The sequence below is a fragment of the Canis lupus genome, chromosome 28 (assembly GCF_011100685.1).
Source record: "Canis lupus familiaris isolate Mischka breed German Shepherd chromosome 28, alternate assembly UU_Cfam_GSD_1.0, whole genome shotgun sequence".
NCBI lineage: Eukaryota > Metazoa > Chordata > Mammalia > Carnivora > Canidae > Canis > Canis lupus.
This window is the reverse complement of record NC_049249.1, coordinates 34,359,918-34,384,044: the sequence shown is the minus strand read 5'-3', so window position 1 is coordinate 34,384,044 and position 24,127 is coordinate 34,359,918. Positions and strand designations below refer to the sequence as shown.

General features: G+C 53.6%; 1 protein-coding gene across 6 annotated transcripts in view; it reads left to right on the top strand.

Moving 5' to 3' along the window:
- The window catches only part of FAM53B (family with sequence similarity 53 member B), a 105,966-nt gene that overhangs the window by 37,338 nt on the left and 44,501 nt on the right, over nt 1-24,127 (top strand). For 4 of the 6 annotated variants that reach the window (XM_038579035.1, XM_038579036.1, XM_038579038.1 and 1 more), the window contains exons 3-4: nt 6,138-6,192; nt 17,533-18,311. In XM_038579035.1, the coding sequence (XP_038434963.1) occupies nt 6,138-6,192; nt 17,533-18,311 (834 nt within the window). Of the gene's footprint in view, nt 1-2,646; nt 2,792-2,848; nt 2,868-6,137; nt 6,193-17,532; nt 18,312-24,127 lie in introns of those variants that run through there. The other 2 variants (XM_038579039.1, XM_038579040.1) reach the window with 2 other exon arrangements.

The window sequence follows — 24,127 nt, the reverse complement described above, 5'->3', positions numbered from 1 at the left end:
GGGTGGTCTCCTAGCCCTGGTTGGGGGAGGAAAGTCGAGGGAGGCCGGCTTCCAGGCCAAGCGTGCACAGTGAGCAGCCGAGAAGGACTGGGGATCATCCGAGTCTAGGCTGACGTCCGTGAGACAGAAGGGAGGGTAAAGTGAGGGGAGAATTTGCTCTCCCTGCCTGCGAGGTTGGGAGGAAGCGGATGGGGGCTTTGCTTCAGCCGCCTTAACTGGCAACACCATCCTCTCGTAAATACCATCAAGATAACAACAGGAACATGGAAAAGCATTTCTCTTTTGTTTTCTAATCAGGCTAAGAAGATAACAGAAAGGGGAGGGGGTGGGCTTCAGATTGAAAAAGAAAACATGAATCACAGGGCACTTTGGAATTAGGGAAACAGGCTCCAGAGGCACAGCAGTGGGGAGAGAAAGTCTAGTACTGTCAGTGAAGGTCACCCGGGGGCCACCCGGTGGTGACCTTGGAGGCGCTGGGCAAGGAGGCCTGTAGACCCTCCCCCTGCCCCCGCCCGGCCTCTGAGGTCTCTTGTTCTTTTTCTTTTTTAAAAAGATTTTATTTATTTATTCATGAGAGGCAGAGAGAGAGAGAGAGACCGAGACACAGGCAGAGGGAGAAGCAGGCTCCATGCAGGGAGCCTGACGTGGGACCCGATCCCCAGTCTCCAGGATCACGCCCTGGGCTGAAGGCAGCGCCAAACTGCTGGGCCACCAGGGCTGCCCTCTTGTTCTTTTTCCAAAAACGAAATGCTGGTGACAAGTGACCAGTCTTGGTCCCAAGAGAGATGTAGGAAAACAGAAAAAAAGGACTGACAAGCGCTCAGCGTTTTGCCTTTCCCGGTGGCGCCTGGCCCTGGGGAGAGAGGGCCGAGGGCCCCTGCCCTGCCCCAGCGCTGGCCCAGCTTGCACAACGCAGCAGTGAGGACTGTGCTTAGTTCCCCTTCCCTGCCACCGCCCCCCCGCTCTGCTGGTGGCTTTCCTCTGCGGAGTGGGCTCTTCCTTCTCGTGTTCTAACATTAGCTGCTGCCGCTGGAAGGCAGCCCAGACGGTTGACCTCGGGAGCAGTGTTCCCCAGCCCCTTCCCGCACGCCCACACTCAGGCTGTGGCCCATTCTCCCGGGCCCGAGTACCCAGAGTGCCCATCTTCCTCTGCCCGGCCTGCCTCCTCTCCTGAGCCAGTTTCTCAGCCCTCTGTCAAGTCTGGAGACTGTTCCAGGGGAGACAGTAGAGCATGGCTGTAGGCTGCCTCGCTTTCCCCAACCTCAAGATACTTCCCACAACAGCCGACACTGGTTTGGGGAGCAGGCCTTTGCTCTTGTCAGATCAGCATGCCAGGGCTGTGATTTGGCCAGTCAGGAGAGTCTGTGGCCATGCCAGGCCTTGCACTCCACTGCCTCGGCGCTGAGGGTCTCCCCAACCCTGAGTTGGCTTTGGTCTCAACAGCCCCAGGCAGGATGGCTGGCCCGGCCCCAGGCTGGCCTGAAGTTAGAACCCAGAGGTGCACAGAGGCCCAAGGCAGTCCGAGGCCTTTTCCCTGAGCAAGCAAAGCCCCTCGCGGGCCTTGGCTGACCCTGAAGCCCGGGGAGCCAGGGCCGCCGCTCTATCTCTGTTGGCATCTTTGAGAGCCTGTATGCAGGGGCACTCGTCCCTGCTCGGCTTCTCTTCTTCTTGTTGGCATGGCTCTGGCTTCTGCTTTCCACTGCCACAGTGTCACTGTGTTCCTTTTCAGAGGCTGGGGTACTCTGTTCCGCTCATGTGCACGAGTGTGAGCTTGCTGGTATCGCGTTGTGGTTCCCCATAATGCTGTTATGGGGAAAAAGTGATGTGATGGCCATAGTCAGTGATCTGCAGAACAAAGTCATGAAGAAGCATGGTTATGGCCAGAGATGAGCTCTGCCCTAACCTAGTTGCTCATTGAGTAAAGACCTGAATCGTGTCTTTATTTAAATCAGGCCTTTTTTCTTTAGTCAGACAGATGGCCCCTGAAGCCCCAATTTGATTTCCAGCTTTTGCCTTCCTTGTGGAGGATCTGGTTCTAGAACCTTCTTTTGTGATCTGAGGACTCTCAAAGAGACCAGGCCCTGTCCTGGGGTAGGTTTGAGAACAGAACCATCACAGTGGAGAAACATAACGGGAGCTGCGCTCTTTGTCCTGTTCTCTGCAAACACCAGCCAAGGCCGGGTCGTAGGAACTCTGAGGCCGGGCGTCCCCAGGGCCTGTTGGGAACAGGCCATGTAATGATTGGCTAGGTCATCCTTCTTGCAGTGGTGCAGAGGGTTTGAAGGTTGGGAAGGGCTGGCTGCAGAATGCTACAGACCAGCAGGAATTTTATCATATACTAGGCATACTGGGGGTTAAAATTGGTCCTCGCCAACCTGGAGCCCAGAAGGGAGCTTGATGTTGGACTCAGCGATACCCGACAGTGGTCAGGGTATGCCTGGGCCTGACGTCCTGGGAAGCTGTCGGTAGAGCTGATGAATTAAGCCCCAGAAAGGGCAGAGACAGGGCTGCTTGGAGGGTTTTGGAAGCAAGTGCTCATGGCAGGTTCCCGTGCCCCTGCTGGGTAAAGCAGCCCCTGTTCTTCCTCAGTCTAGGACTCAGAGCCTCAGAGTGAGAGGGCCTGGTTGGCCACCCTGGCATCCTGTGCCATCTCTTGTCAGCAGAGATGAAGGCATAGTCCCGCCAAGACACTGTGTGGTGATGGAGGGACGAGTCGAGTCCCAGTGCAAGCGTCGAGTGCTGATAGCAGAAGAGCTGCTGTGTCACCGGGTCATGCACTTTCACATGCTCGGTGAGAGAGCAGGAATGGGGCTCACTGAGAACAGGGGATGTGGAGGAGGCGTTCCATCAGGCTGTGAGATCTGAGTGTGAGTGATCACCGCCCTCTTATTCCCTGGGGTGCAGAGTCAGGCCACACGAGGAGCCTGGGCTCGCCTGGCGCTTGCCCCCAACTGTCCAGCTGGTGCTCTCTCCCCTTCTCCACCAGGTTTCAACTTGGCATGAGCCCAGTGATTTGGGGAGGTGGCAAGTTCTGCCCAGTGAAAGTCTGTTTGCACTGGCCCTGCATTTGCTGGGTGAGTGGCAGCAGGAGCAAGACAAGCTTGGGCAGACAGGTGGCCATAGCTGTCGGTCACCAGATAGTCACGTGGCACCTATTCTGTGCTGGGACAAGATGGCAGCCTTAAGAAGCTTCATTCTCAGGGGCAGAGAATAATAAGCACAGCAGCCGAGGATCCAGCCCAGGCGGTGTGAACACTCAGCACGGCCTTGTGGAGAAAAGCGTGGGTGGGGAGGGCGCCCTTCAGCTGGGATGGTCAGGGAAGGTGGCTGGAGTGACGCGAGGGGGTTTTGCAGAGAGACCTGAGGTGGCAGCGGGTGTGCCTGTCTCCTGCACCCGGCTTGGCTCCTTCAGGCCTGGTGGCTGTGGGGAGAGGGGTGGCCAGGTTCCATTCTCGTTGCCGTGGGGAGTCGTCGGAGATTCCTAAGCAGAAGAGCAATGTCGGCTGGCCTCTGTGGGTTCTGGACGGAGGATGGACAGTGGGCCCAGGGTACAGGGGGCACCAGTTAGGAGGCTGGTTTGGCCCCTCTGTGGAGGAAGGGTGGTGGTGGCTCTGAGTAGGGCTGCGGGGGCAGTGAGAAGCACTCTTGTTCCAAGTGTGTGTTCTCTACCCGGGAAATGAACCGTCTGCAGCCAGCAAGGGTAAATCCTTGCTGAGCGAACAAATGACTGAGCAAGGGTGCATTAGCCCCTGTGGCCCAGCCCAGTGGCTTCCCTCTGTAGGCCCAGACCCCAGCCTTTCTGGCACCCACACAGGTGTCAGCAGTCCCTGGGAGGGCCTGGATCTGGAGGGCCCCAATATGCCCCTCTGTCTGGAACACGCCAGCTTTGTGTAAGGAAAAGCCCAGTGAGCGATGCTCTCCTGACCAGTCAGCAGCCTGGCTCACCGGCTTGCTTCCTGTTGTCTGTAAACCCCAACCCTCTCCTCAGTGGTGTCTGTGTGCCAGGGTAGCAGACAGGCCGCTCTGGGGTTCTTGCTCTCTTCTGCTTTGCCCGGCCCAGTCCTGGTTTGGGTTTCTGTGGGCTGCCAGCCTTGGCTTGCTTTGCCACCTGCCCCCTCAACCCAAGCCTGGGGTGGGGGCTCTGGTTCCCCAGTGGGTGTTTGCTTTGCCAGTAAGGTGCTCCTGAGCTGTCGGGAGTTGTCTCCCTGGGCAGGCAAGGCCCCTGGCATAGGCCCAGCCCGACGACTTCTGTCTCCGAACCCTCCCCCTGGTTGGAGCAGGGCCTGCCTGGCATCCGTGGACTGTGCTGCCTGGAGGCAAGGCTCTTGAGCCTTTGTCACCGACTGTCCATTTGGTGACTTTGGTGTGGGCTTTCCGTGTGCATCTTGCTGTGTTAACCAAGTCATTTGGGAGAGAGGCAGATACAGCCATCTTTTTACCTCTTTCCAGATATCCCCCTGGATGACTGTAGGTCGGATGGTTAAAGTCATTGTGGAATCCAGGAGGGCAGCCTGTCCTGAAAATATAAGGATTGTTTTAAACCGAGGAGGGGGTACCAGAGATGGCTTCCCTGGCCCCATTGCTCCTTGTAGACTTCTTCTGGTCCTTGAGCACCTGCTCCGGTGCTCTCCCAGGAAGCTGGCCCTGGCCTCCCACGCCCCAGCACCCTGGGCCTGGGTCCTCTCCTCTCCAGTCCCACACTCTCTGTGGTGTAATGGTTTGTCTGTATGACTGTGTCCTCCCTGAAATGGGAGCTTCCCGAGGGCCAAGGCAGGCAACCTTCCCCTCCGTGTCCCAGGCTAGGCAGGATGGACCTTTAATAACCTGATTGGATGAACACATAGCTGACTGAGGGCAAAGGTCTCTGAATTGGGGAGCTGGGGACAGGGGTGGGGGAGCTGGGGCACTTGCCACCCTTTTATCTGAGTGGGCCAGGTGTTCCGAGTCAGCTCCGCCCTCCTCCTTCCAGGTCTTAAAGTGCCAGGGCCTGGGTTCCCGCCCATTTCTCAGACTGGATGCCTGTGTGTCCCTGTTATTTGGGTCTCCTCTCAGAAGTTGGGAGTCCTGTAGGACAGGCTGACTCCTCCGGGACCGAGAGCTTCCTTCACCGACACGTGCTCAACCCCTAGTGCGGCCTGCATGTGAATAATTACCAGTACTCGTGAGTCGGTCAATGAAGGAAGGAAGGAAGGAAGGAAGGAGTCTTAGGAATACTTGTGGCAGACCATCCTTCCTGGGGCCTCAGTGGGCACAGTCTCCTCCTCACCACAGGTCAGAACAGACCCATGCCTCAGCCAGCACAGGGGAGTCTGGAATGTTCTGTGCTCAGGTTACTGTGTAGACATGGAGCCGGGCCTGGTCTTGGGGCCCTTGTAGGCGCCACTGGCCTGTTTTTCTCCCAGTGGCCATAGCATTCGCTGAGGCTAGGTGCAGGGCTTGAGGGGAGATGTGGAATGCTTACGGCGGGAAGGGAAGCCATTGAAATACAGTGCCAAGGAGTTCAAGAGCCATCGCTCTCCGCTGAGACCAAACATAACCTTTGAGTTTCTGTTTCAGTTCAGAGAGGGTGCCTGAGTGGCCTCCTCGTAGCGGCGAAGCAGCTTGCACAGCAGAGGGCCACCCGCTTGAGCTTTACCTGGTGCTTCTGTCTAGAGGAAGAAGAGCTGTTCTCCTGGTGTCTCAGGGGAACGGAAGGAGTTGAGGGTGGCAGATGGGCCTCTGCTCCTCCCTGGGGGCTCTTCCTGTCATCACGAGGCCCCCTCCTCTCCCAGCTCGGGCCGTGGGGAGGCCTCTCTGCAGCCCGGCTTGGTGAACCGTGTGTGTATCATGCCTCCTCTTGCACCCTCCTCCACCTCGTTCACGTGGAAAAATCCCCAAGTGTCAGAAGTCGTGGGGCTTCCTTGTGTGTTTTTTGAAGCCATTAACTTGATTGACTCCATTACTCACTGGAGACTTGGGACAGGGAGTCCAGGTCTAATCGTGGGCAGATGTTGCCTCTTGTAATACTTTTTTCTCCTTTCCCTAATCTGACGTTGGCAAAAGGCAGTTACCCCTTTAATTGTGACTGTAGCGAGGAATCAGGTGCAAACGTGCTTCTTATGACTTGAAGAGTGAATAGCTTTTCTGGTTGTTTTCAGCACACGCCAAAGAAGATGAGTCAAGGACCGACACTTTTCTCTTGTGGAATTATGGGTGAGTAACCGAGGTCGCTGTGAAGAGTCCTTCTCTAGTCCTTCCATCAGGGCCTGAGTCCTCCAGGTGAGACGCTGGCAGCCCTTTCTGGACACAGGCACAAAGAACAGCAGTGGGGACTCTTCTCTGTGCTCGAACCGTTTCGGTCCTGGGGTGCTGGAGTGGCACCGGGGCCGTGGGGCGGAGGGAGCGGGTGGGCGCTGGGGTACGGCTCACGAATGTCCCCTCCAGCCATAATGTTGAGACTTTCTGTCTGTTACTAAGGTAATCACGTTCACTTTTATAAATTCAGAAAATGTGTCACAGTGTAAAGCATAAAATAAGAATCTCTGGTAGCTCCAATACTTAGTGATAACTCCTGTTAATATTTTGGTGTGTTTTTATGTTTTTTTGAATTTTTTACATAGCCATAGTTCGTCTACGATGAACATACGACTGTATAAGATTTTGTACAAAAAAAAATCTTTTTTCTCATTTCACTGAGTAGTCCTAACTGCCATCCTTTCCCCAGTGCGCTAGTTGACTATTCCACACAGTTTAATGAATCTGTAATTCCGAGTTGTGTATCAACACGTATTTAATGATTTAACTGTTTCTTGTGTGTTGGGTGGAATGGCTGTTTTGTTTGCTGCTATGATTAACAGTGACTAAGTGTCTAAGTCTTTGTCTTTTGTCTGCTTTTTGGATTATTCCTTAGGAGTTCCCAGCAGTGACATAGAGAGGCCAGAAGGCAGGAACATTTTTAAGGCTCTTGCTTCAAGATTGTTGACATGCTTTCCAGCACAGTCGTCGTCGTGGTCTTCTGTGCCCGTGCAAGTGTGAATTACTGGTTTTTTATAAGGGGGAGGAGCTAAGAGGAGATGACTGTATTGATTAGATTGGTTTTTCTGTGCTCCAGATAATTGGGCACAATCTCTCCTTTTGCCATCTCCCCATGACTCCTGCCCCCGGTGGGAACACCGTGTAGGATGAGTTCCTGTAATGTTTGCGTTGAAGCTTTCATGATGGGGACCACTGCAGGCCTTGGGATTCCAGGCCTGTTTTCACAGGACCGTGTCAAGTTGTCCTGCCTTTGTTTCTTAGCCTTTGACTCTGAGCACAGTGTTTTCTTTGTCTTCTTTAGACTCTGTCCTGTAGATGGGGTGATGAGGGTGGAGGAGGTGCTGGGTATGTATAGGGAGCACCTGGCTCCTTCCTCGCAGGGTTGCCAGGACTCGGCAGCCACTCTGGTGTGGGCGGGTGGGGAGGCCCCGTTCACATATGGGGAAACCAAGGCCTAGTGAGGTGACTCCCCGCCAGGCTCCCTTGGCACAGTTGGACCCCGGTCGGGAGAAGGAAGATTGTTTTCTTCTCAGTCACAAGCCACAGCTCTGTGGGAGAGCCCCAGGTGGTCCTCTTGATGCTGCCACCCAGAGGAAATGGAAACAAGGAGATCACCTGGCCTTGGTTTACCCATGTGACACACTTCTGAAACCTGTCCCCACATGGGGCTTGATTGAGCATCTCGTTGGTGGTTAACGGCTTTCAACAAACCCTCAGCGACTTAGGTGTATGGCTCAGAAGCTTGCCTCATTGCCTGCTCCGCGGGCTGGCTGGACTCTGTTGTACTGTGGTAGACCTGCCTGCCTTCGCCCCGCCAGGAAGCAGGGAGAGGCCCCTGGGCACACGCAGATCCTCAGCCCGGCCTGGACTTTAGCTTTCAACTGGGCCAGGCCGGTAACCTGGGTGTGGAGGTGTCGGTCTTTATTTCAAGGCCACGCGTACCTGATATGGGCTGGCTTCAGGGCACTGCCAGGCAGCAGAGGAACGGCCAGGTGGGGGTCCGTGGGGCCTTCTCTGTCCCACGTGCTCCTCTTTGTGTTGGCCTGCCTCTCCTTGATTTGGGGAAACCCTGGCCCATCTGAAGCGTGTTACCAAGGTGTTCCATTCTCCACGGTTCATTTCAGTGGCTTGTTCTAGTAGGTATTTATTGAGGATCTACTATGTGTCAGACACTTGGAACAGAGATAGAGTATGAAAGCCCCTGCCCTGAGAGAGCAGGGAACAGTGAATTCCCCGTGGATTAAGGCCCTCTGAGGTGAGGGCAGATCAGCCTATCTTCCTGTGCCTTTGTCCCCCCCTCCCTTGTAGATTGCAGTTCTTGGTGGGATTTAAAGACACAGCAGCAAGGGGGGCACTTGACGGGATGAGCACTGGGTGTTATTCTGTGTGTTGGTAAATTGAACACCAATAAAAAATTAATTTATTAAATAAATAAATAAATAAATAAATAAATAAATAAATAAATAAATAAAAATAGACAGCAGCACATAGGAGGTGCCAGCTCAGTCCCTCCCACTTTTATCCCCTTTCTGGACACTTGCTTGGGTGGAATGTCAGCATCCAGAGGCCTTGCCAAGCTCAGTTGACCGCTCCTGCCCATTTTAACCTGTGCATCGAGCTGTCGCCCCACCCCGTGTCGTGAACTAGAAGGGCATCCCAGGCAGTGAGGTCTCGTCTGAGGCAGGCCTGCTTTTTTAATGGCAGTGTGTGAGTCCAGCTGGACTTTTCAAGAGGGTTTTGAGCCTTTCCAGGACCAGACAATACTCAGCCAAGACAAAATGTCCTATTACTATAATCACCAAACTCCCTGTCTGTCTCCTGGAGATATGGAACCCGTGTTCTGGCCCCAGTCGGTGATTGCTGGGGACAGCTTGGCCCTGTGGCTCAGGGCATTTCCCTCCCAAGCCCCCATTGCAAGGGTCCTAGTCAGAAGCCAGGGTGAGTTTGTTTCCCGAGCATTCTTAAGAAAATCCAGGCAAGTGCTTTAGGGTGGGGAATGCAGCAGCCTCTTGGCTTCCTCTTAAAAAGCTACCCTTTTGAGTAGGCCCGCCTCCCCTTAGATAAAATGCCTTACTCATGTCATCAAGTGCTCACAACAATGTGTGTTCTTTTTAAGTACTTCATGTTATTGTGAGCTGGATGATGGGCCCCTCCCCACCTTTCTCCCCTCCACACACACCCCAAGTTTGGAAACTTGATATAAAGAAGCAGTTTTGAGCTTTCCCAAAGTGGGCGAGAGAACAAAGCCAGGACGAGGTGTGAGTGGCAAAAGCAGGTCAGAGTGGAACCAGGCCACCGCCTGGCCTGGCCTGTTCTGCACCAGGGTCCAGTGCTCCTTATTAGGTTGTGAGCCCAGCCTAGTCCCCAAAGGGCTCTTTCTAGCAGAGACAGTGTTTGCCTCTTGGTTTCCTTTCTCTCCTCCCATACCATCCCGAGGACACTTTCTATGCCAAACGGGAATTTCCTCTGCAAGTGGCTTCTCTGGGGAAGAGCCATGTACATGACCGGTTACTGTGTTCTCAACACAGGAAGCCTTGGTCAGGTGGCAGCTTCAGGGCTGTGGCCCGCCCACTGGTCAGCCGGCCTGGCAGGCGGGCAGCCCTTGCTGCCGGCCACGATCTGTAGCAGGTGAAGAGGGCTTAGCTGCACCTTATGGAAGTGCTCTGTGCTGGGAGAGGCAGGGGTTCCCCACAGGTCCTCTGTCACTCGCCGTGGGAGACGCTTTTTCATGCTGACCCAGGGGCACACGTGTGTTAGTTTAATCTTTTTTTTGGTGAAAAAGGGCAAGTGGGGTGAGAGCACGCTCCACTCACCACCCTTGGCTAATTGTACACATTAAATGAGTTCTGTATTGCAGGGACAATGGACGCCACACATTTCATTTTCCTCACCACTCAGGCGAGGATAGACCTGGAAATCAAATAATATGTGAGAAAGCGAATGCAATACCAATTATTGCAAAAGGGCCACTAGGAAAAGTCGTGTAAATACAAGTCAATGAACAGAGAACAAAACAATTCATATGCTAAAAAAAAAAAAAAAAAAAAAAAAAAATTGCATGGAAACCCATAATTACTTTAGGAGTTATGGTAATAAATTATTTATTAATGTAAATTATTTCACAGGCAGAGAACATAGAGAAACTTGAGCAGAAGGATCATGCATTATGTATAAAAGGGAATTGTAAAAATATTATAGCGGCGCTACTTGTGCCACTCTGGTTCAGGTTTGTCAGCATTTTAATTATAAGCCCTTACTTTCTGTGTTTAATTACTTGGCTGTTAGAGTCTACCCTGTACATGAAAGGGTTGTTCCCGGGGGCACGCTCTGTATTAATTCCTACAGGGTAAACCAGTTGGCTGTGTTGAGCTGTGCGGGACTGAAAGATTTCACTCTGAGATTTGATAGCTTTTGGTCTTTTAACTCCTCTATTATTTGTTGTTGAAAATGGGATGTGATTGCACCTTGTGTGAGAAAGCTGGCATTGGGAGGTGGGACATTGTAGATTTCTCAGAACGAGCTCCTGACCGAGACAGAAGGGGCAGCCACAGCAGCCCCTGAGCTGCTCTGGCAGTTTCTGGTCTCTGCTGCCACTTCCGTCTCTCACGGGTAGCCCTTTGGAATATGATCGTTGGAGAAAGAGATTATGAATCGAAATTGGCCAAAGGGAGCCTTGTTTTCGTTTTTAAAAGTATATCCACATACAGGCATGCAGGTGTGATTTTTTTTTTTGGATTTACTTTTTATTTATTTTCATTTATCATGGGCATACATACATGTGATTTTTTAGTCCCTAAAATAGTTTAAGGTTCGTCCATACAGAGTGCTTTAAATGTTTCCTTGCACCGTGTATTGGTTTCCAACAATGTTTCTGGAATAAAATACAGACGAGAAGTAGGTGCAAAGTGTAGTTGGCACAGGATGGCAGCTTATGGTGACAAGTGAAAAGGGAGCCTCCCAGGCTGCCTTCTCACCTAGGCTGGCCAGCCTTGGGTGGGGGGGCAGGGGGCCACAGTGGTGCCAGAGGACAGGGAATGACAACTGCCAGAGTGGCTTTGGGTACCACCCACCACGGTGCATTGCCAGCTAGAAAGTGGTCAGGTTCTGTGCAGCCTGGCCCCGCGGCGAGGGCGTGGCCTTGGGACTGCAGGCTGTGCTGTTTGCTGGCTGCGCGTCCCTACGTGAGGCGTGACGCCCTTTGGAAGCTCAGGTTCCCCACCGGTAAGACGGGGAGTGCCTTGATGCCCCACAGTTGAGTCGTGTGTGTGGGATGTGTGCTAGTGCTCTCTCCCTGCCTCAACAAGGATCCCAATGGGGTGTTAGTTCGTTAACAGTTAATACACATTTATCAACAATTTTCTGAATAGTTCTCCCAGCTGCCAGTTCTCTTCTCTTGGTAATGGTGCTCAGCTTTGCTGTGTGCATGGGTTCAGAGATGAATCGCAAGCAGGTGCCCATTTCCCAGGCTCTGTATATACCCACAGCCAGGGTGGGAACGCCAGAAGAGACAAGCAGATCTCACCTTTCTGTCCCTTTAGGACGACTGACTCCCTCCACATTTCTGAATGCTCCTGGAGGCTAGGGGTGGTCACCTTGCCTTATGCAGATGGGGAGACTGAGGCCCATGTTTCTTTTTTTTTTTTTTTTTTAATTTTTATTTATTTATGATAGTCACACAGAGAGAGAGAGAGAGGCAGAGACACAGGCAGAGGGAGAAGCAGGCTCCATGCACCGGGAGCCCGACGTGGGATTCGATCCCGGGTCTCCAGGATCGCGCCCTGGGCCAAAGGCAGGCGCCAAACCGCTGCGCCACCCAGGGATCCCGAGGCCCATGTTTCTAATGCTCAGTCTGGTGTGTTTTTTTTACCCCTCTCTACTGTCTGTTGGGGAATCCCACCAAGCCCATTTTTTTTAAGGACAGAGGCTTCCCAGAAGCTGTGGCAGCTGCCATGGGCCACCCCTACCTGGCTGGTGAGGGTAGGGCCCTGATTCCCACTCTGAAGGTTACCAGCCACTCAGGCTTCTTCTAGACCTTCTTGCTTCCGTTGATGGGACTGGTGGAGTGCTGTCTCCAGCCATCCTAATCCCCTGTCCTTGTGCCTTGGCCAAGGAGCTTGGTGTCCTGTGTCACTGTCCTTGAACCCAAGATACAGCTGACGTTTTATTATTCATCATAGTTGAGAGAGCATAACCGGAGGCTAAGGCCTGGTCAGGCAAAGCCAAGAACCCTTTCTTCCTGACACAGCTTAGAACTGAATCTCCATTCTGATGACACAAGAAAAGAGGCACTTGAGTGGGCCAGGGGCTCTAGAGGTTCATTTAGAAATCCGTGATCCCATTGTGGGATAGCAAATGTCATTCTCCTGCATGGTTTCTCCCTATGGCTTAGTAAAGCTGCCTTCTGAAAGATATCTTTCTAGTTTCCCATCGAGAGCGTTAGTGAGCTCCTACCCCCAAAGTCAAGCATAGAGTCTTTGCAGCCCCAAGGCCAAGTTATAGCACAAGCCAACCCACAAGGTAGGGGAGAGAGAATCATCGTCAGCACGAGTAGATAGGTGTGAAGTCCAAGAATGAGTCAGCCGGTCTTGATGGGGCTGGAGACTTGCTACCCAGGCCCAAGAGTCTAACCTCTTGGGTGTGTGCTTTAGGGTGCTTAACCTTTTCTAGAAACCACATTCTGTTGTGGTTCTGTCACCATATGGCAGCCGGTAACAACACAGCACACACGTTTCCAGGGCTGTAAATCTCTTCTAGCTTTTGAACCGAAGAAGGCTGTAGTCCCCTAAGAATCTGGGCCCCTGGGAATTTCCCTTCAAGTTTAAGGGTAGAAATGGAAACAACATTTGAAGTCAGATGCTATTTGTGCTCCTCCAAGTGTTTTCTTTCCTGGAGCCCTAGATCTGCAAACCCAGCTGCCTTCTGCCCTTCATGGTCAAGGTGTGGCAGGACCAGTGCCTTGTGAGTGGGGGCTGGTGGTGGTGCGGATCTGGGCTTTTCCCGTGCCCCCCAGAGGCTTCAAGCTTAGATATCAAGCCTCAGCTTTGAAAGGCCCCTCGAGGTCACCTAGTCAGGCCATCTGTGAGAGAACGATGTGGTTTGATGCTTTTGTGTGAGTTTGTGTGGTTTGTCCTACCATCTCGAGGTAGAGCCTTGGGTGTGTTTACCTTACACACACACCTCCTGTGAACCATGTCAAACTTTGAAGATAGGCTCAACTGCGTATGGAGCAGCTTCAGAGGAGCAGGGACTATAGGGAGCGTGTGTGGCCGGTGCCCTCATCCACCAGAGGCCTGGTGTCGGCTGGTGTCGGCGGGACGCCTCAGACTCTCCCCCTGGCTTCCAGTGCTGTGCAGCTTGGGGCCCCCACCTCCTGCTGTGAGAAAGGGCCTTCCAAGTGCCTGAAGGGTAAAAGGTTGCCTTGCCTTCTCTAAGGCTCTACTTCTTGTTACTGGCTGGAAACAAAACAAATACCAAAGCAACAACTTTTAATGATACTCTGAATCCAAATTTATAGAAAGTGGAATGTCAAGCCTCAGGAAGTGTCCTGGGTATGGCTAGATGGCCCGAGTGAATGGCCACTCTGACGAAGGTGTGTGAGAACCCAGGCCCCTGTGTCTCCTGTAGGAGTGGTTCTCAAAAATAACCCGAGGAGCTTATTTCAGTGCAGATTCCTGCCCCTAGAGATTCTGTATACTGAGTCAGGGGCTGCGTTGAACCAAGGGTGGTTCCTGCCAATCCAAGGGTCCTAAATAAAACCACACTGAGGTGGCCTGCACTGTGGTTTAGAGCGTACAGGTTCCCACTCCAGCCAGACCCACAAAGCGTGGTACCTAGTGATCGAAGAGCTGAGCCCCAGCTGTAGGCACATCGTCCAACACTGTCGTCCTAGTTGTGGTGCGGCTGCTGGCAGAGCCTGCTGTGCCCTCACAGGCCCTGTACCAAGCAACTGTTTGGTTCTTAGAATAGCTCTGCGAGGTCGTTACTGTCACCCTCGGTTTATAGACAAGAGAACTGAGGCTCTGAGGAATTAAAGTGACTTGCAGAGCTGAGGTTGAAACCCACGTCCACACCCTTTCCACCATCCCATGTGACCCCTGCTCAGTGGACTCCCCAGGTCCGTGGCCATTGTCACTTCTGAAAGAGTTATAGCTGTCTGTGCAGAGTGATATTGAATGGAGGGGCGGGGGTGTCCAGTATCCTCTCCTCGGAGCCCTGCCGAGGCCCTTTGTCCCGTGTGACGTCAGGGCCAGAAGTTCGAGGCTGTTTGCCATTAAAAAGTAGCTTCTATTCCTGTTTCTTTTGTCTGGTGACCTGACCCAGCAAATCACTTTCTGTTCCCTGAGCAAAGGGGGGAAAACACGAGGGCTAAACATAGCCTCGATTGTTTTTTACTTTTCTTATATTGTACTTCTTCAAGCGATAAAGATAGTAACAATTAATATATTATCTGCCCCTCAGACAGACCAAGTGGCCACCTGGCTGGTGTGGACACACAGTAGCAGCACTCAGTGTTGAATGAGGCTTTGTGTTTCCAGAGCATCTTAGACATCATACCACTAGCCAGACCCTGGGTTGCTTCACCTGTAACTATCCATGGCCTCCACAAAGCAGGAAGGTTGAAGGCAGAGTCCCGAGGTTGCACCTGCCTGGCCAAGGAAAGGTTACTGGTGCCAAGGATAAAAGACAAGTGAGACCAAATGAACACCCCGGGCCTGCCCTGCAGCTTTTATCTGTGCATTACCCACTCCTTCCTCTACCCACCTCTGGCTAAGGTCAGCTGTGTGCCAGGCTCCATGCTGGGCACTGAGGGGCCATGCTGGGTCTGTGCTCGAGGGCTGTGGCTCAGTGGAAGCAGACCTGTAAACGGATAATTTAGGTTCAGGTGACATCTGAGCCATAAGATTGAAAATCAGGCAAAGAGCTGTGGGCTAATGTGGAGAAGGCATGTCTACAGAAAGGGTGATGTTTGACTTGCCTCTTAAATGATGAGGAAGAGACCTTCGCTGGAAGGATAAAGCAAGAGAAGAACAGTCCAGGCCTTTGCAAAGGTGTAAGGATGTAAAAGAGCTAGTGTTTTTGCGGCAGCTGCCGATTCACTGCAGACACGTTGCTTTCGCATTGAACTGGTGGACCTGGTTGAGAACTGACTCTTAATCGTCCCTACAGCGAAGGAGTCTTACTGTTAGAGTCATAGAGGCTTACCCTTCAGTGGCGTGGCCCCCGCAGGCGAGCAGGAGCACGTTAGGGTTAGCCGTCCAACCCCAGTCCCCTCTGGGGATCTGACAGCCACCCTAAACACAGAACTCCCACCTCCTGTGTGCTCCTGCAGCTGCTTCATTAGTCTTCCGTTTTATGAAGAAGACTCTTCAGGACAAATGAGGAGTGTGCTTTATGGGCTGTTTGAGGGATGGTTTGGACTCTCCCTACCTCTTGTCTGACTGCTGATGTCACAGGAAGTCCTCTGTGTCCCGAGTAGAGGGTCTGGATGGCAGCCTAGAAGGTTTGCGTTCTTTCTGTGAGGCCACGGCAGCTGCAGTGGGGACAGAGCACGACAGGCATGGGCCTCAGGAAGTTCTCTGGGAGCAGTGAGTGGGTGAGCCTGGATGAGGGAGCCTGAGGGGTCCTGTCACGAAGCACCGAGATCACGAGATGGCCACAGAGGAGGAAGGGCACTGCCCGATGAGAGGGACTGAATCTTCGGGCCCCCGTTCTCATTACTTCCCTGGATTTGGGGACAGTTCCAGGGCAGCAAAGATCTTCTGAGGGTGGGATCAGTTCTTTTTCATTTCATGGGTTCCCCAAGGCCTGGGACAGAGACTGTCCTTAGTAAGCAGGGTCACTGTGGCACCATGTTGGGGCCTCACTGCTCTGTGGCTGGGCCCGCTGGCTCCCTCCTCAGTCAGCCACATTCCTGGCCCGCCTGACGCCTCCATGCCTTGTCCCAAAAGAGAAGTTGGTGGCCAGCGTTATTCTAAGGGAACTCCCTGGAAGACCAAAGGAGCAAAGCCAGTGGAGGCTGGGGTCATAGGACCTGACCCTGGCATAGCACCAGTGGGCTTGGTGGCCACAGCCGCCACATATTTGGAAATACATTTGTCCTTACAGAAAATGGAGAAGCTGCAGCAAAACAAAAAGCCGGAGGGGGTGGGGGAGAGAAAAAGTGTGTGTGTATCAGCCAGTTCTCTCCCATTTATCCAGGAACACTTTGGTTTATCTTCTTTTAATCATCACATATAATACACATTTTACAAAGTAGGAATCATGCTATCTATACACTTTTCCTATTCTGTTTTTAGGCTTAGAATTATTACATCATTAACATTTCTCTGCATCATTAATATTCCTTGAAACTGTGCTGTTTTCATGCTCCATGTTCCTACTTGCCTGCTCATTTATGTCGCCAGCCCCCGACCGGAGGGCGTTTTGTTTACCATTTTGCTGTCAGTCGTATCACTTTGTTGTTGTTGTTGTTGTTATTTAGGGTTTAATTTATTTATTAGAGAGTGCAAGCACGAGGGGCAGAGGGAGAGGGCGAGTGGGCTCCCCGCTGAGCAGCGGGTCCTACATGGGGCTGGATCCCAGGACTCCCGAGATCACCACCTGAGCTGAAGGCAGACGCTTAACCAACTGAGCCACCAGGTGCCCCCCGCCCTACGTGACTCTTTAGCAGAAAAACACCAAATATAGTTCTTCAGTATTTCACTAAAATAAAGGTCTGGCTACAAAGTCATCGTTTCCTCAGGCTTAGCTTATTTATTCACGTGTTCGAGTAGAGACCTGAATACGTGAGTATAAATCGTACCCTTACGTCTGTGCAGGCCAACCCAAGCTCCTTACAGATTTGAACTACTTCAGCGTCCTCGATTTCAGTGAGAAACCAAGAGAAGGCAAGGAAAGTGCTCTGTGATTGGCAGCCACTCGTCACAATGATGATGATGTTGAGCGTTTTGGCGGAGGAGGCATACATCAGTACAGTTTCCAGTTTCTGTTGTCAGCAAGTGTTCTAGAGATGGAATTCGGATGAACTAACCTGGCGGCCCTGCCCGCCCCATTTGACCTTGACCCTCCCGAGTCCCAGAGGATTCCCCTTGGTGGTGGTCTCCTACCGGGACATTGGGCCTCAGCCCTGAGAGAGGACGTAACAGACATCCTGCCTCCGCTGCTGCAGGCCGGGGGAGGGCTGGGGCAGATTGGTTTCCCACCTATAAGATGGGGAAGCATTTGGGTGGAAACTGTCGTTGGACTTCCCTGGGAGGCAGTATGGAATGTTGGAAAGGGAGCCACGCCAGGAGGCCTGGGCAGTATGTGCATCTTGGGCCTCGCTCTGCGCCTCAGTCAACACCGTGGGATTCACATCCCTGCTCTGAGACTCCGTTTCTCGTCCATCTTGGACCTCATGGTTTTCAAGGGCCTTCCTGGCTCTGAAACCCTGTTTAAAATGGGCTCTTGGTGAGGAGATAGAGGGCTGGCATGCAGGCCTTCTCAAATCCTGTTTTCTCTTTGTCATTTCTGAACCAGAAAATGACAGATGGCGAGACCTGGACAGGAAATGCCCCCTTCAGATTGAGCAGCCGAGCACCGGCATCTGGGAGTGCCTGCCCGAGAAGTGTCAGGATAGCGCTCTGTGGCACCGAGAGGCCGCCACTGCCTGCGCAGTGACCAACCTGATCAAAGACCTCAGCCTCAGCGACCACAACGGGAACCCCTCCGCGCCCCCCAGCAAGCGCCAGTGCCGGTCACTGTCCTTCTCCGATGAAATGTCCAGCTGCCGGACATCGTGGAGGCCCTTGGGCTCCAAAGTCTGGACTCCCGTAGAAAAGAGACGCTGTTACAGTGGGGGCAGCGTCCAGCGCTATTCCAATGGCTTCAGCACCATGCAGAGGAGCTCCAGTTTCAGCCTCCCTTCCCGGGCCAACGCGCTCTCCTCACCCTATGACCAGGCAGGATTCCACCATCGATTCGGAGGTCAGCCCTGCCCAGGGGCGCCAGGCTCGGCGACCTGTGGACAGGCGGGCGACATCTGGAGCCCCGACCCGAACCCTGTGGGCGGGGGCCGGCTCGACATGCAGCGGTCCCTGTCCTGCTCCCACGAGCAGTTTTCCTTTGCGGAGTACTGTCCACCCTCAGCCAACAGCACACCTGCCTCAACGCCAGAGCTGGCCAGACGCTCCAGCGGGCTGTCCCGAAGCCGCTCCCAGCCGTGTGTCCTTAATGACAAGAAGGTCGGCGTTAAGCGGCGGCGCCCAGAAGAGGTGCAGGAGCAGAGGCCTTCCCTGGACCTTGCTAAGATGGCACAGGTAAGAGCCTCAGCCATGCGGGAGGCATCACAGGGGCATCTGGGTGCTTACGGGAGCCCCTGCTGGTCCTGGCACATCCCAGACAAAGGTGGGGTATCAGTTTCAGTAATGCCCAGGAGTGGGTTATAATTCCTTATTTTTTAAATCCTATTCAAAGAAAGATGAAATCAAGGTTTGTTTGTTTATTTTTTTCCTTTAGTATTTGTTTTTCTCTGTTTAAAATCAGAGATGCTCTTTTCTTGTGAACACAGTGTTAGTGGTGTAGGAGCAGACAAATGGTGAGAGGTATGGTGTTGGGGGGCGGGAGACCATTGTCCTCAAACACTGGTGATCCCCTTCTAGCACTTCACTGGAGCCTCTGTCGCAGGAACCCCTCTCTGCAACACAGGCCAGGACTCAGTGTCACTCAGGTTATGCTGATCTGGAGGTCAGGACTGTGGGTCATGGTTTCAGAGGGTAAGAGATGCGGAGAAGCACTTACTGATATGATTAAACTGTCAACAACATGAGACCATCAAGAAATTTTGATTGCCACCTTTGTAATCATCGTTGCTGTTCACCGTAGGTGAGGCCTCCAGCCATGGGCCGCCTCCCTTGCACCTTTATCATCTGTGTCTTGGAGCCCTGCCTTGTGCTAACAATGAGCTCGGGGCTTGAGTTGAATGAGACGGACATGGAGAGAGTACGCGGTCTCCAGGACAGTCTCGGAGCCTGATTGCCACCTGTGTTGGGTTCTTACTGAGGGGGCCTGAGGCTGTGAGCATGACAGTGAGGCTTGGGGAGGCCCATCCCAGGAAGGACGGTGGGTGTGGTGGGTAGGATGCAGTCTCTCTGTTCTGTGTCTAGGGGGCCCTCAGCTCCTTCGTGCCACTATTTGACCATCGTCTTTGCTGACTTTGTTATGGAAGCACTGGTGGCCGCTGGGTGTTAAGGTGTTAAGGGACAGATCCCGCGTGGCCCGTGCAGTGTGTGGCCGCTTCTGGGGCCACACGTGTCTGCTCTTTTGTGGGCATGACCACCTTCCTTCAGCGCCCAGAGCTGTTTTTCCAGCTGGGCCTCCTTTTGCTTTAGAATAAAAATGCCACTTCTGTTGATGGCAGTTCCTTCTCTTCTCCAGTCCCCCTGCCAGCCTGGTGGTTCTCCCCCCCCCCCAACACACACACACAGGAGGGGCAGGTGTCTTGAGTCTTGAGCATAGACCTGGCCCCAGAGTGCAGGTTGTGTGGCCCTTTGCTGCAGAGCCGGGCCCTGGCCTGGGGCAGCTGGAGGACGAGCCCGTGACGTGCTCCGCCTTCCCCACGTCATTGGGGCTCACCCAGGAGCAGACCTCACCCTGCCCCTTGTTGTCCAGGTCCCACCTTACCATCAGTGCTCCAGGAGTGTCCCTTTCCTTTTCCTGCATAACGGACATTTTTTGCTTTACCAGCTAGACAGGGATCAAACACGTTCATTTACGTTGGATGTGCAAATGGGATTTTTCTTCTCTGGAGAAATTTAAGTAGGTAAAGAGGCTGGAAAGGTGACAGATGTAGGTGACTTCCTGAGGGAAACCCAGAGCCCCGAGTTCTGGGTACGATAAACGGCTTCAGTTAAATTTTTAACGTTGAGCTTATTTTATTGGCTAATAAGCTAGATAGGTAATAAAAACAACTTACACATGTTATTCTGTTTTACTGCCCACCAGTTGGAGTAGCAGCATTGGCATCGGTGGAGACATTTCCCGTCCTCACTTGGGTAGAAACTGTTTGAAAATATATTGCTCGGTGGGGCTGTGCCCAGATGTGTAGATTGCTTCATTGGCTCCAGGCAGACCTCCAGGATCCTGGGGAGGCCGCCCTGATTGTGCCTGCTTTTCTCTAGCCAACGCCTGGGGAGGGCAGAGTCCGGGACAAGTGAAGACGGGGCCCCTGGGAAGTGTGTATGCCAGGAGGGGGAGGCCCGAGCCCTGGGGATGGACCCTAAACCACCTTGTCCATGCCTCTAGAGCCCCAGCCAGCCCTCTCTGCACGGGACCCTGCCTGCTCTGGCTCCCCCACTGGATAGTTCATGGCCTCACAAAGTGGACCTTGCTTTTGCAGGAGCCTTGAAAGCTAGGCCTGAGGCAACCCCAGTGCCTTTGCAGAGAGCCCTCGATCCACGTGGAACATGTAGGACCCTGTGCCCGGGAATCCCATGAGCTGAGCCTATCACTGGCACACAGACACCTGTCCACGGCCAGGTGACAGCTGATGTGGGACTGCTGCCCCCAGATATGAGCCTCTGTGGGCTGTGGCTTTCTCAGTATTTGTCACTGCTGGGAGGGAGCAGGGTCTGCACAGCTGTGGGCAGAGAGGCTTGAACCCAGGTTCAGCACGGCTCTGTTTCTCCAAGCCGGATCTTGAACTCTTTTTCATGGGTCTTGTGATCTTGGTTTATAATATTCACTTATTTGCAGGGGGTGAAGGTTCTAGTTGAGTATTTTTGTGACTGAGCCCCTTTGTGTGTGTAGATCTGGGACCAGGTGTATGAGATTGTTGCAGAGTGCCTTTTCGGTTAGACCTTTGGAGTGACTGGGAGTTGTGACAGACCCCAGCTTCCTGGAGGCGCTGCCTGGGGCTGGGGCCTTCAGGGCTCAGAGCACACCTGCCGGCATGGGGATGAGCACTCGGAGCTTTCCTCTGGCCGTTAGTCAGGGTACCCGGAGCAAGGGGGTACTCAGAGCCCCTCCGGCCTTGTCCGTCCTAGCCCCTCCTCCTCCTGGAACATGATGTTCACTTGTAGATCTGCTTTTGGGGGCTGGGGGACATGGGCAAATCAGAAGACCTCCAGATGAGCGGCGGGAGGCTGGCAGCCCTGGGCAGACTGCTTCACATGTCTGTGCAGCAGCTAATACCACAACCACTGCTGCTGTTGCTGCTGCCCTGGGACTGTCGGGAGGAATAAGGGAAACTGTGTGTGTGTGTGTGTGTGTGTGTGTGTGTGTGTGTGTGTGAGAGAGAGAGAGAGAGAGAGAGAGAGAGATGTGATAACATGTACGTGTGTATCTGTGTCTGGATGTGTGGATGTGTGTATACACGAACCCATGGGTCCATCTGTATCTATGGAGACGTCTGCGTGTCTCCTTGCCTGTCTGTACACACACACACACACACACACACACACACACACACGACCTGGTGCCCTGGCTGGTGCGCAACGAGTGCTGACAATTACTGTTAGCGTTGCTGCTGCACATCCTGGAGGGAAGACGTGAGCCTGTTGTAGACGACTCCAGAGGTGGACCTAGGAGAGAGAGTGGTGGTCCCAGGAGGCACCCTCCGTGCATTAGAAGGTTCCATGTTTCCTATATTTGCCCATTTCTTTCATTCTGTTTCCCCCACCCCCCACCGTTTCTGTCCTTGCCATTTACTACTTCTCCTGTCTGTCTTCTTGCCTCATCTTTTTGAAATGGGAAGGAGCCCTGCCCTGCAGCTCAGCCCAGCCCGTGGGGAGCCCTGTGCTCCTCAGAGCCAAGGGTTGTGAAGTGGTGACCGAGTCAGAATCGCTGCCGCCAGAGGAGGTGGCTGTGTGCGAGCATTTTGCCTCATGCCTGTCACCCACGGAGCTAGGTAGACATGGTCCCAAGAGCCCACCAGATGCCCTTCCTCTTCCCAGCTGCATGTCTGGGCACAGCTGTCCAGCCGGCTGGCAGCAGTGGCCCTCTCGCGTGGTGAGGCTGGGGCGCCGGGGGTCCGTGGTTACAAATTGATTTCAGACTCTCTGTCTTTGCTCACGTCTTCTTAAAACCTCAATGCCCAGCTTGTGGGCAGGGATGCCGAGCGAGGCTGCAGGTGCCCCAGCCATCTGGCTCCTGAGGGTGCCCAGTGGGAGAAATGCCGCCAGGAGCCAGCCCAGGAAGGGCAGCCCCGCCCCGTTCATTGTCATCGCAACCACTCAGCTCACGGAGCAGCTGCTTGAAGGCAGCCCAGAGGGGCAGTCGTGCCCGCCCCTGCCCAGGCCACATTTTGCTGACCTCCCTCTCAGCTTTCCCCACGTGACCCCTTCTGCCTGGTGTTTTATGTGAAGCCGGAGCCTCCGTTTGCAAAATGACAATGTGTGCCATTGAGAGCAGGCCCAGCTTGAGCATATGAGTTGTTTACCAGCAGGACTTCTGCTGACGTGATTAGTTACTGCTTCTTTGAGACCTGGCTTGACTACCAAGCACTGGTTGACTCCCAGCGAGACCTGAGCTATGCATGGCCATTTAGACACAGATCACATGTGTGTGAGCAAAGGTCTCAGAAAAAAGCAGCAGTTAAAAAGATTACCCACGGAATGCCGCCTTGCCCCTGGGTGTCACAGCCTTTGCTGTCTCTTTAACTCCCGAGCCGGTCAGCTTGCAAGAGCAACAAATTGTATTTCTCAACAGTGCTTCAAACAGAAGCGAGACATTTGTGAGGAGGGGTCGGGATGCTGAAACAGAGGTTTGATTGATCACAGCTGCCCACACACTGAGTCCGCAAGCCTCCTGGAGCAAACCCCCAAACAGGCAGCAACTGTTGTGCTAGCAGATGTTTGAGGGGCCCGGGAAAGCTGGCCGGGGGCGGCTTGGGCAGGGCAGAAGCACGAGGTGGAAAGTCTTCTGCGGGCTGATCCAGGATGAGTCCAGGAGACGGGTCCAGGAGAGCTGGGTTGGCTGGGGCCGTGGGGGCTCTGAGGGGTAAGGAGCTGCTGCCAGAGCTGTCGGAGGGCTGTCACAGATGCTCCTCAGTAGCATGTGGCTTGTTGGCAGGGCGTCCCCGGGTCAGCCTTCCACGCTCTGCCCCGCTTGCCAGTGGGGGTTGCCTGTAACAAAGGAGTGGCTCTCAGCCACCGTGTGGGGTGGCTCGTCGTACCCCTGGCTGCACGACCTCCCCGCTTAGGCGGCCCCAGCAGTCACAGCCCGCCGTGCTTTTCCCTGGCAAAGCCCTGGGCTCAGGCCTGGCTTGCCCACGCCAGCCAGCCACTGTGCTGGGTCTAGTTTCCTGCGGCCTTGCACCCGTAGACCCTTCCTGCTGGCATGGGGAACCGCGCTGACGGCAAACAGAGGAACTCAGGGATGGGCGGCCCCTTACAACACAGAATACAGACAGGCAGGAGGATCTGGTGAAGGGCGGTCACAGAAAGCCTGGGATTTCTAATTGGAATGAAACAAATGCTAAATGTAAAGGCAAAACCCACTGTGAACACATGGGAGTAGTTGCTTCTGATGAGGAAACAGTCGGGACAGGCTTGAACAAAGGTCTTCCTCTTTAAGACTTGGATCATCAGAGGGGCGCCTGGGTGGCTCCGTTATTTCAGCTCAGGTCCTGATCTCAGGGTCATGGGATCGAACCCCACATCGGCCTCCACGCTCAGCACAGTCTGCTTCTCCCTCTGCTCCTCCCCCGTCTCACGCAAGTGCTCTCTCATTCTCAAATAAATAAATAAAATGTTAAAAAAAAAAAAAAAAGACTTGGACCATCAGAAGGGTGGTTGGCAAGGGATGGCAGCTCTGGGTGCTGACCCAGCAGGTCTGTTCTGTGCTCTCGACAGATGTTGCCGGTCAATTGTAGCAGTGTTTTGGTTGGACTAGGCAGGTCTTAGACTCCCGCTCCATGATCTGGGCAGCCCCTGCTGAGAGATCTGCTCGGTCAGTCTCTTCACTTGAAAGTGAGGCCCCTCGGGGTCCAGGGGAAGTCAGTGACTTGTCTGAAGCCACATGGTTCCCTAGGACGCTGGGAGGGCTGGAACCTGGGCCTCCTAACTCTGGGTTCAGCATTCCTCCTGCTGCTATGATTTGTCCTCCGAGAGGACAGCCCCATTGGCCTTTCCAGGTT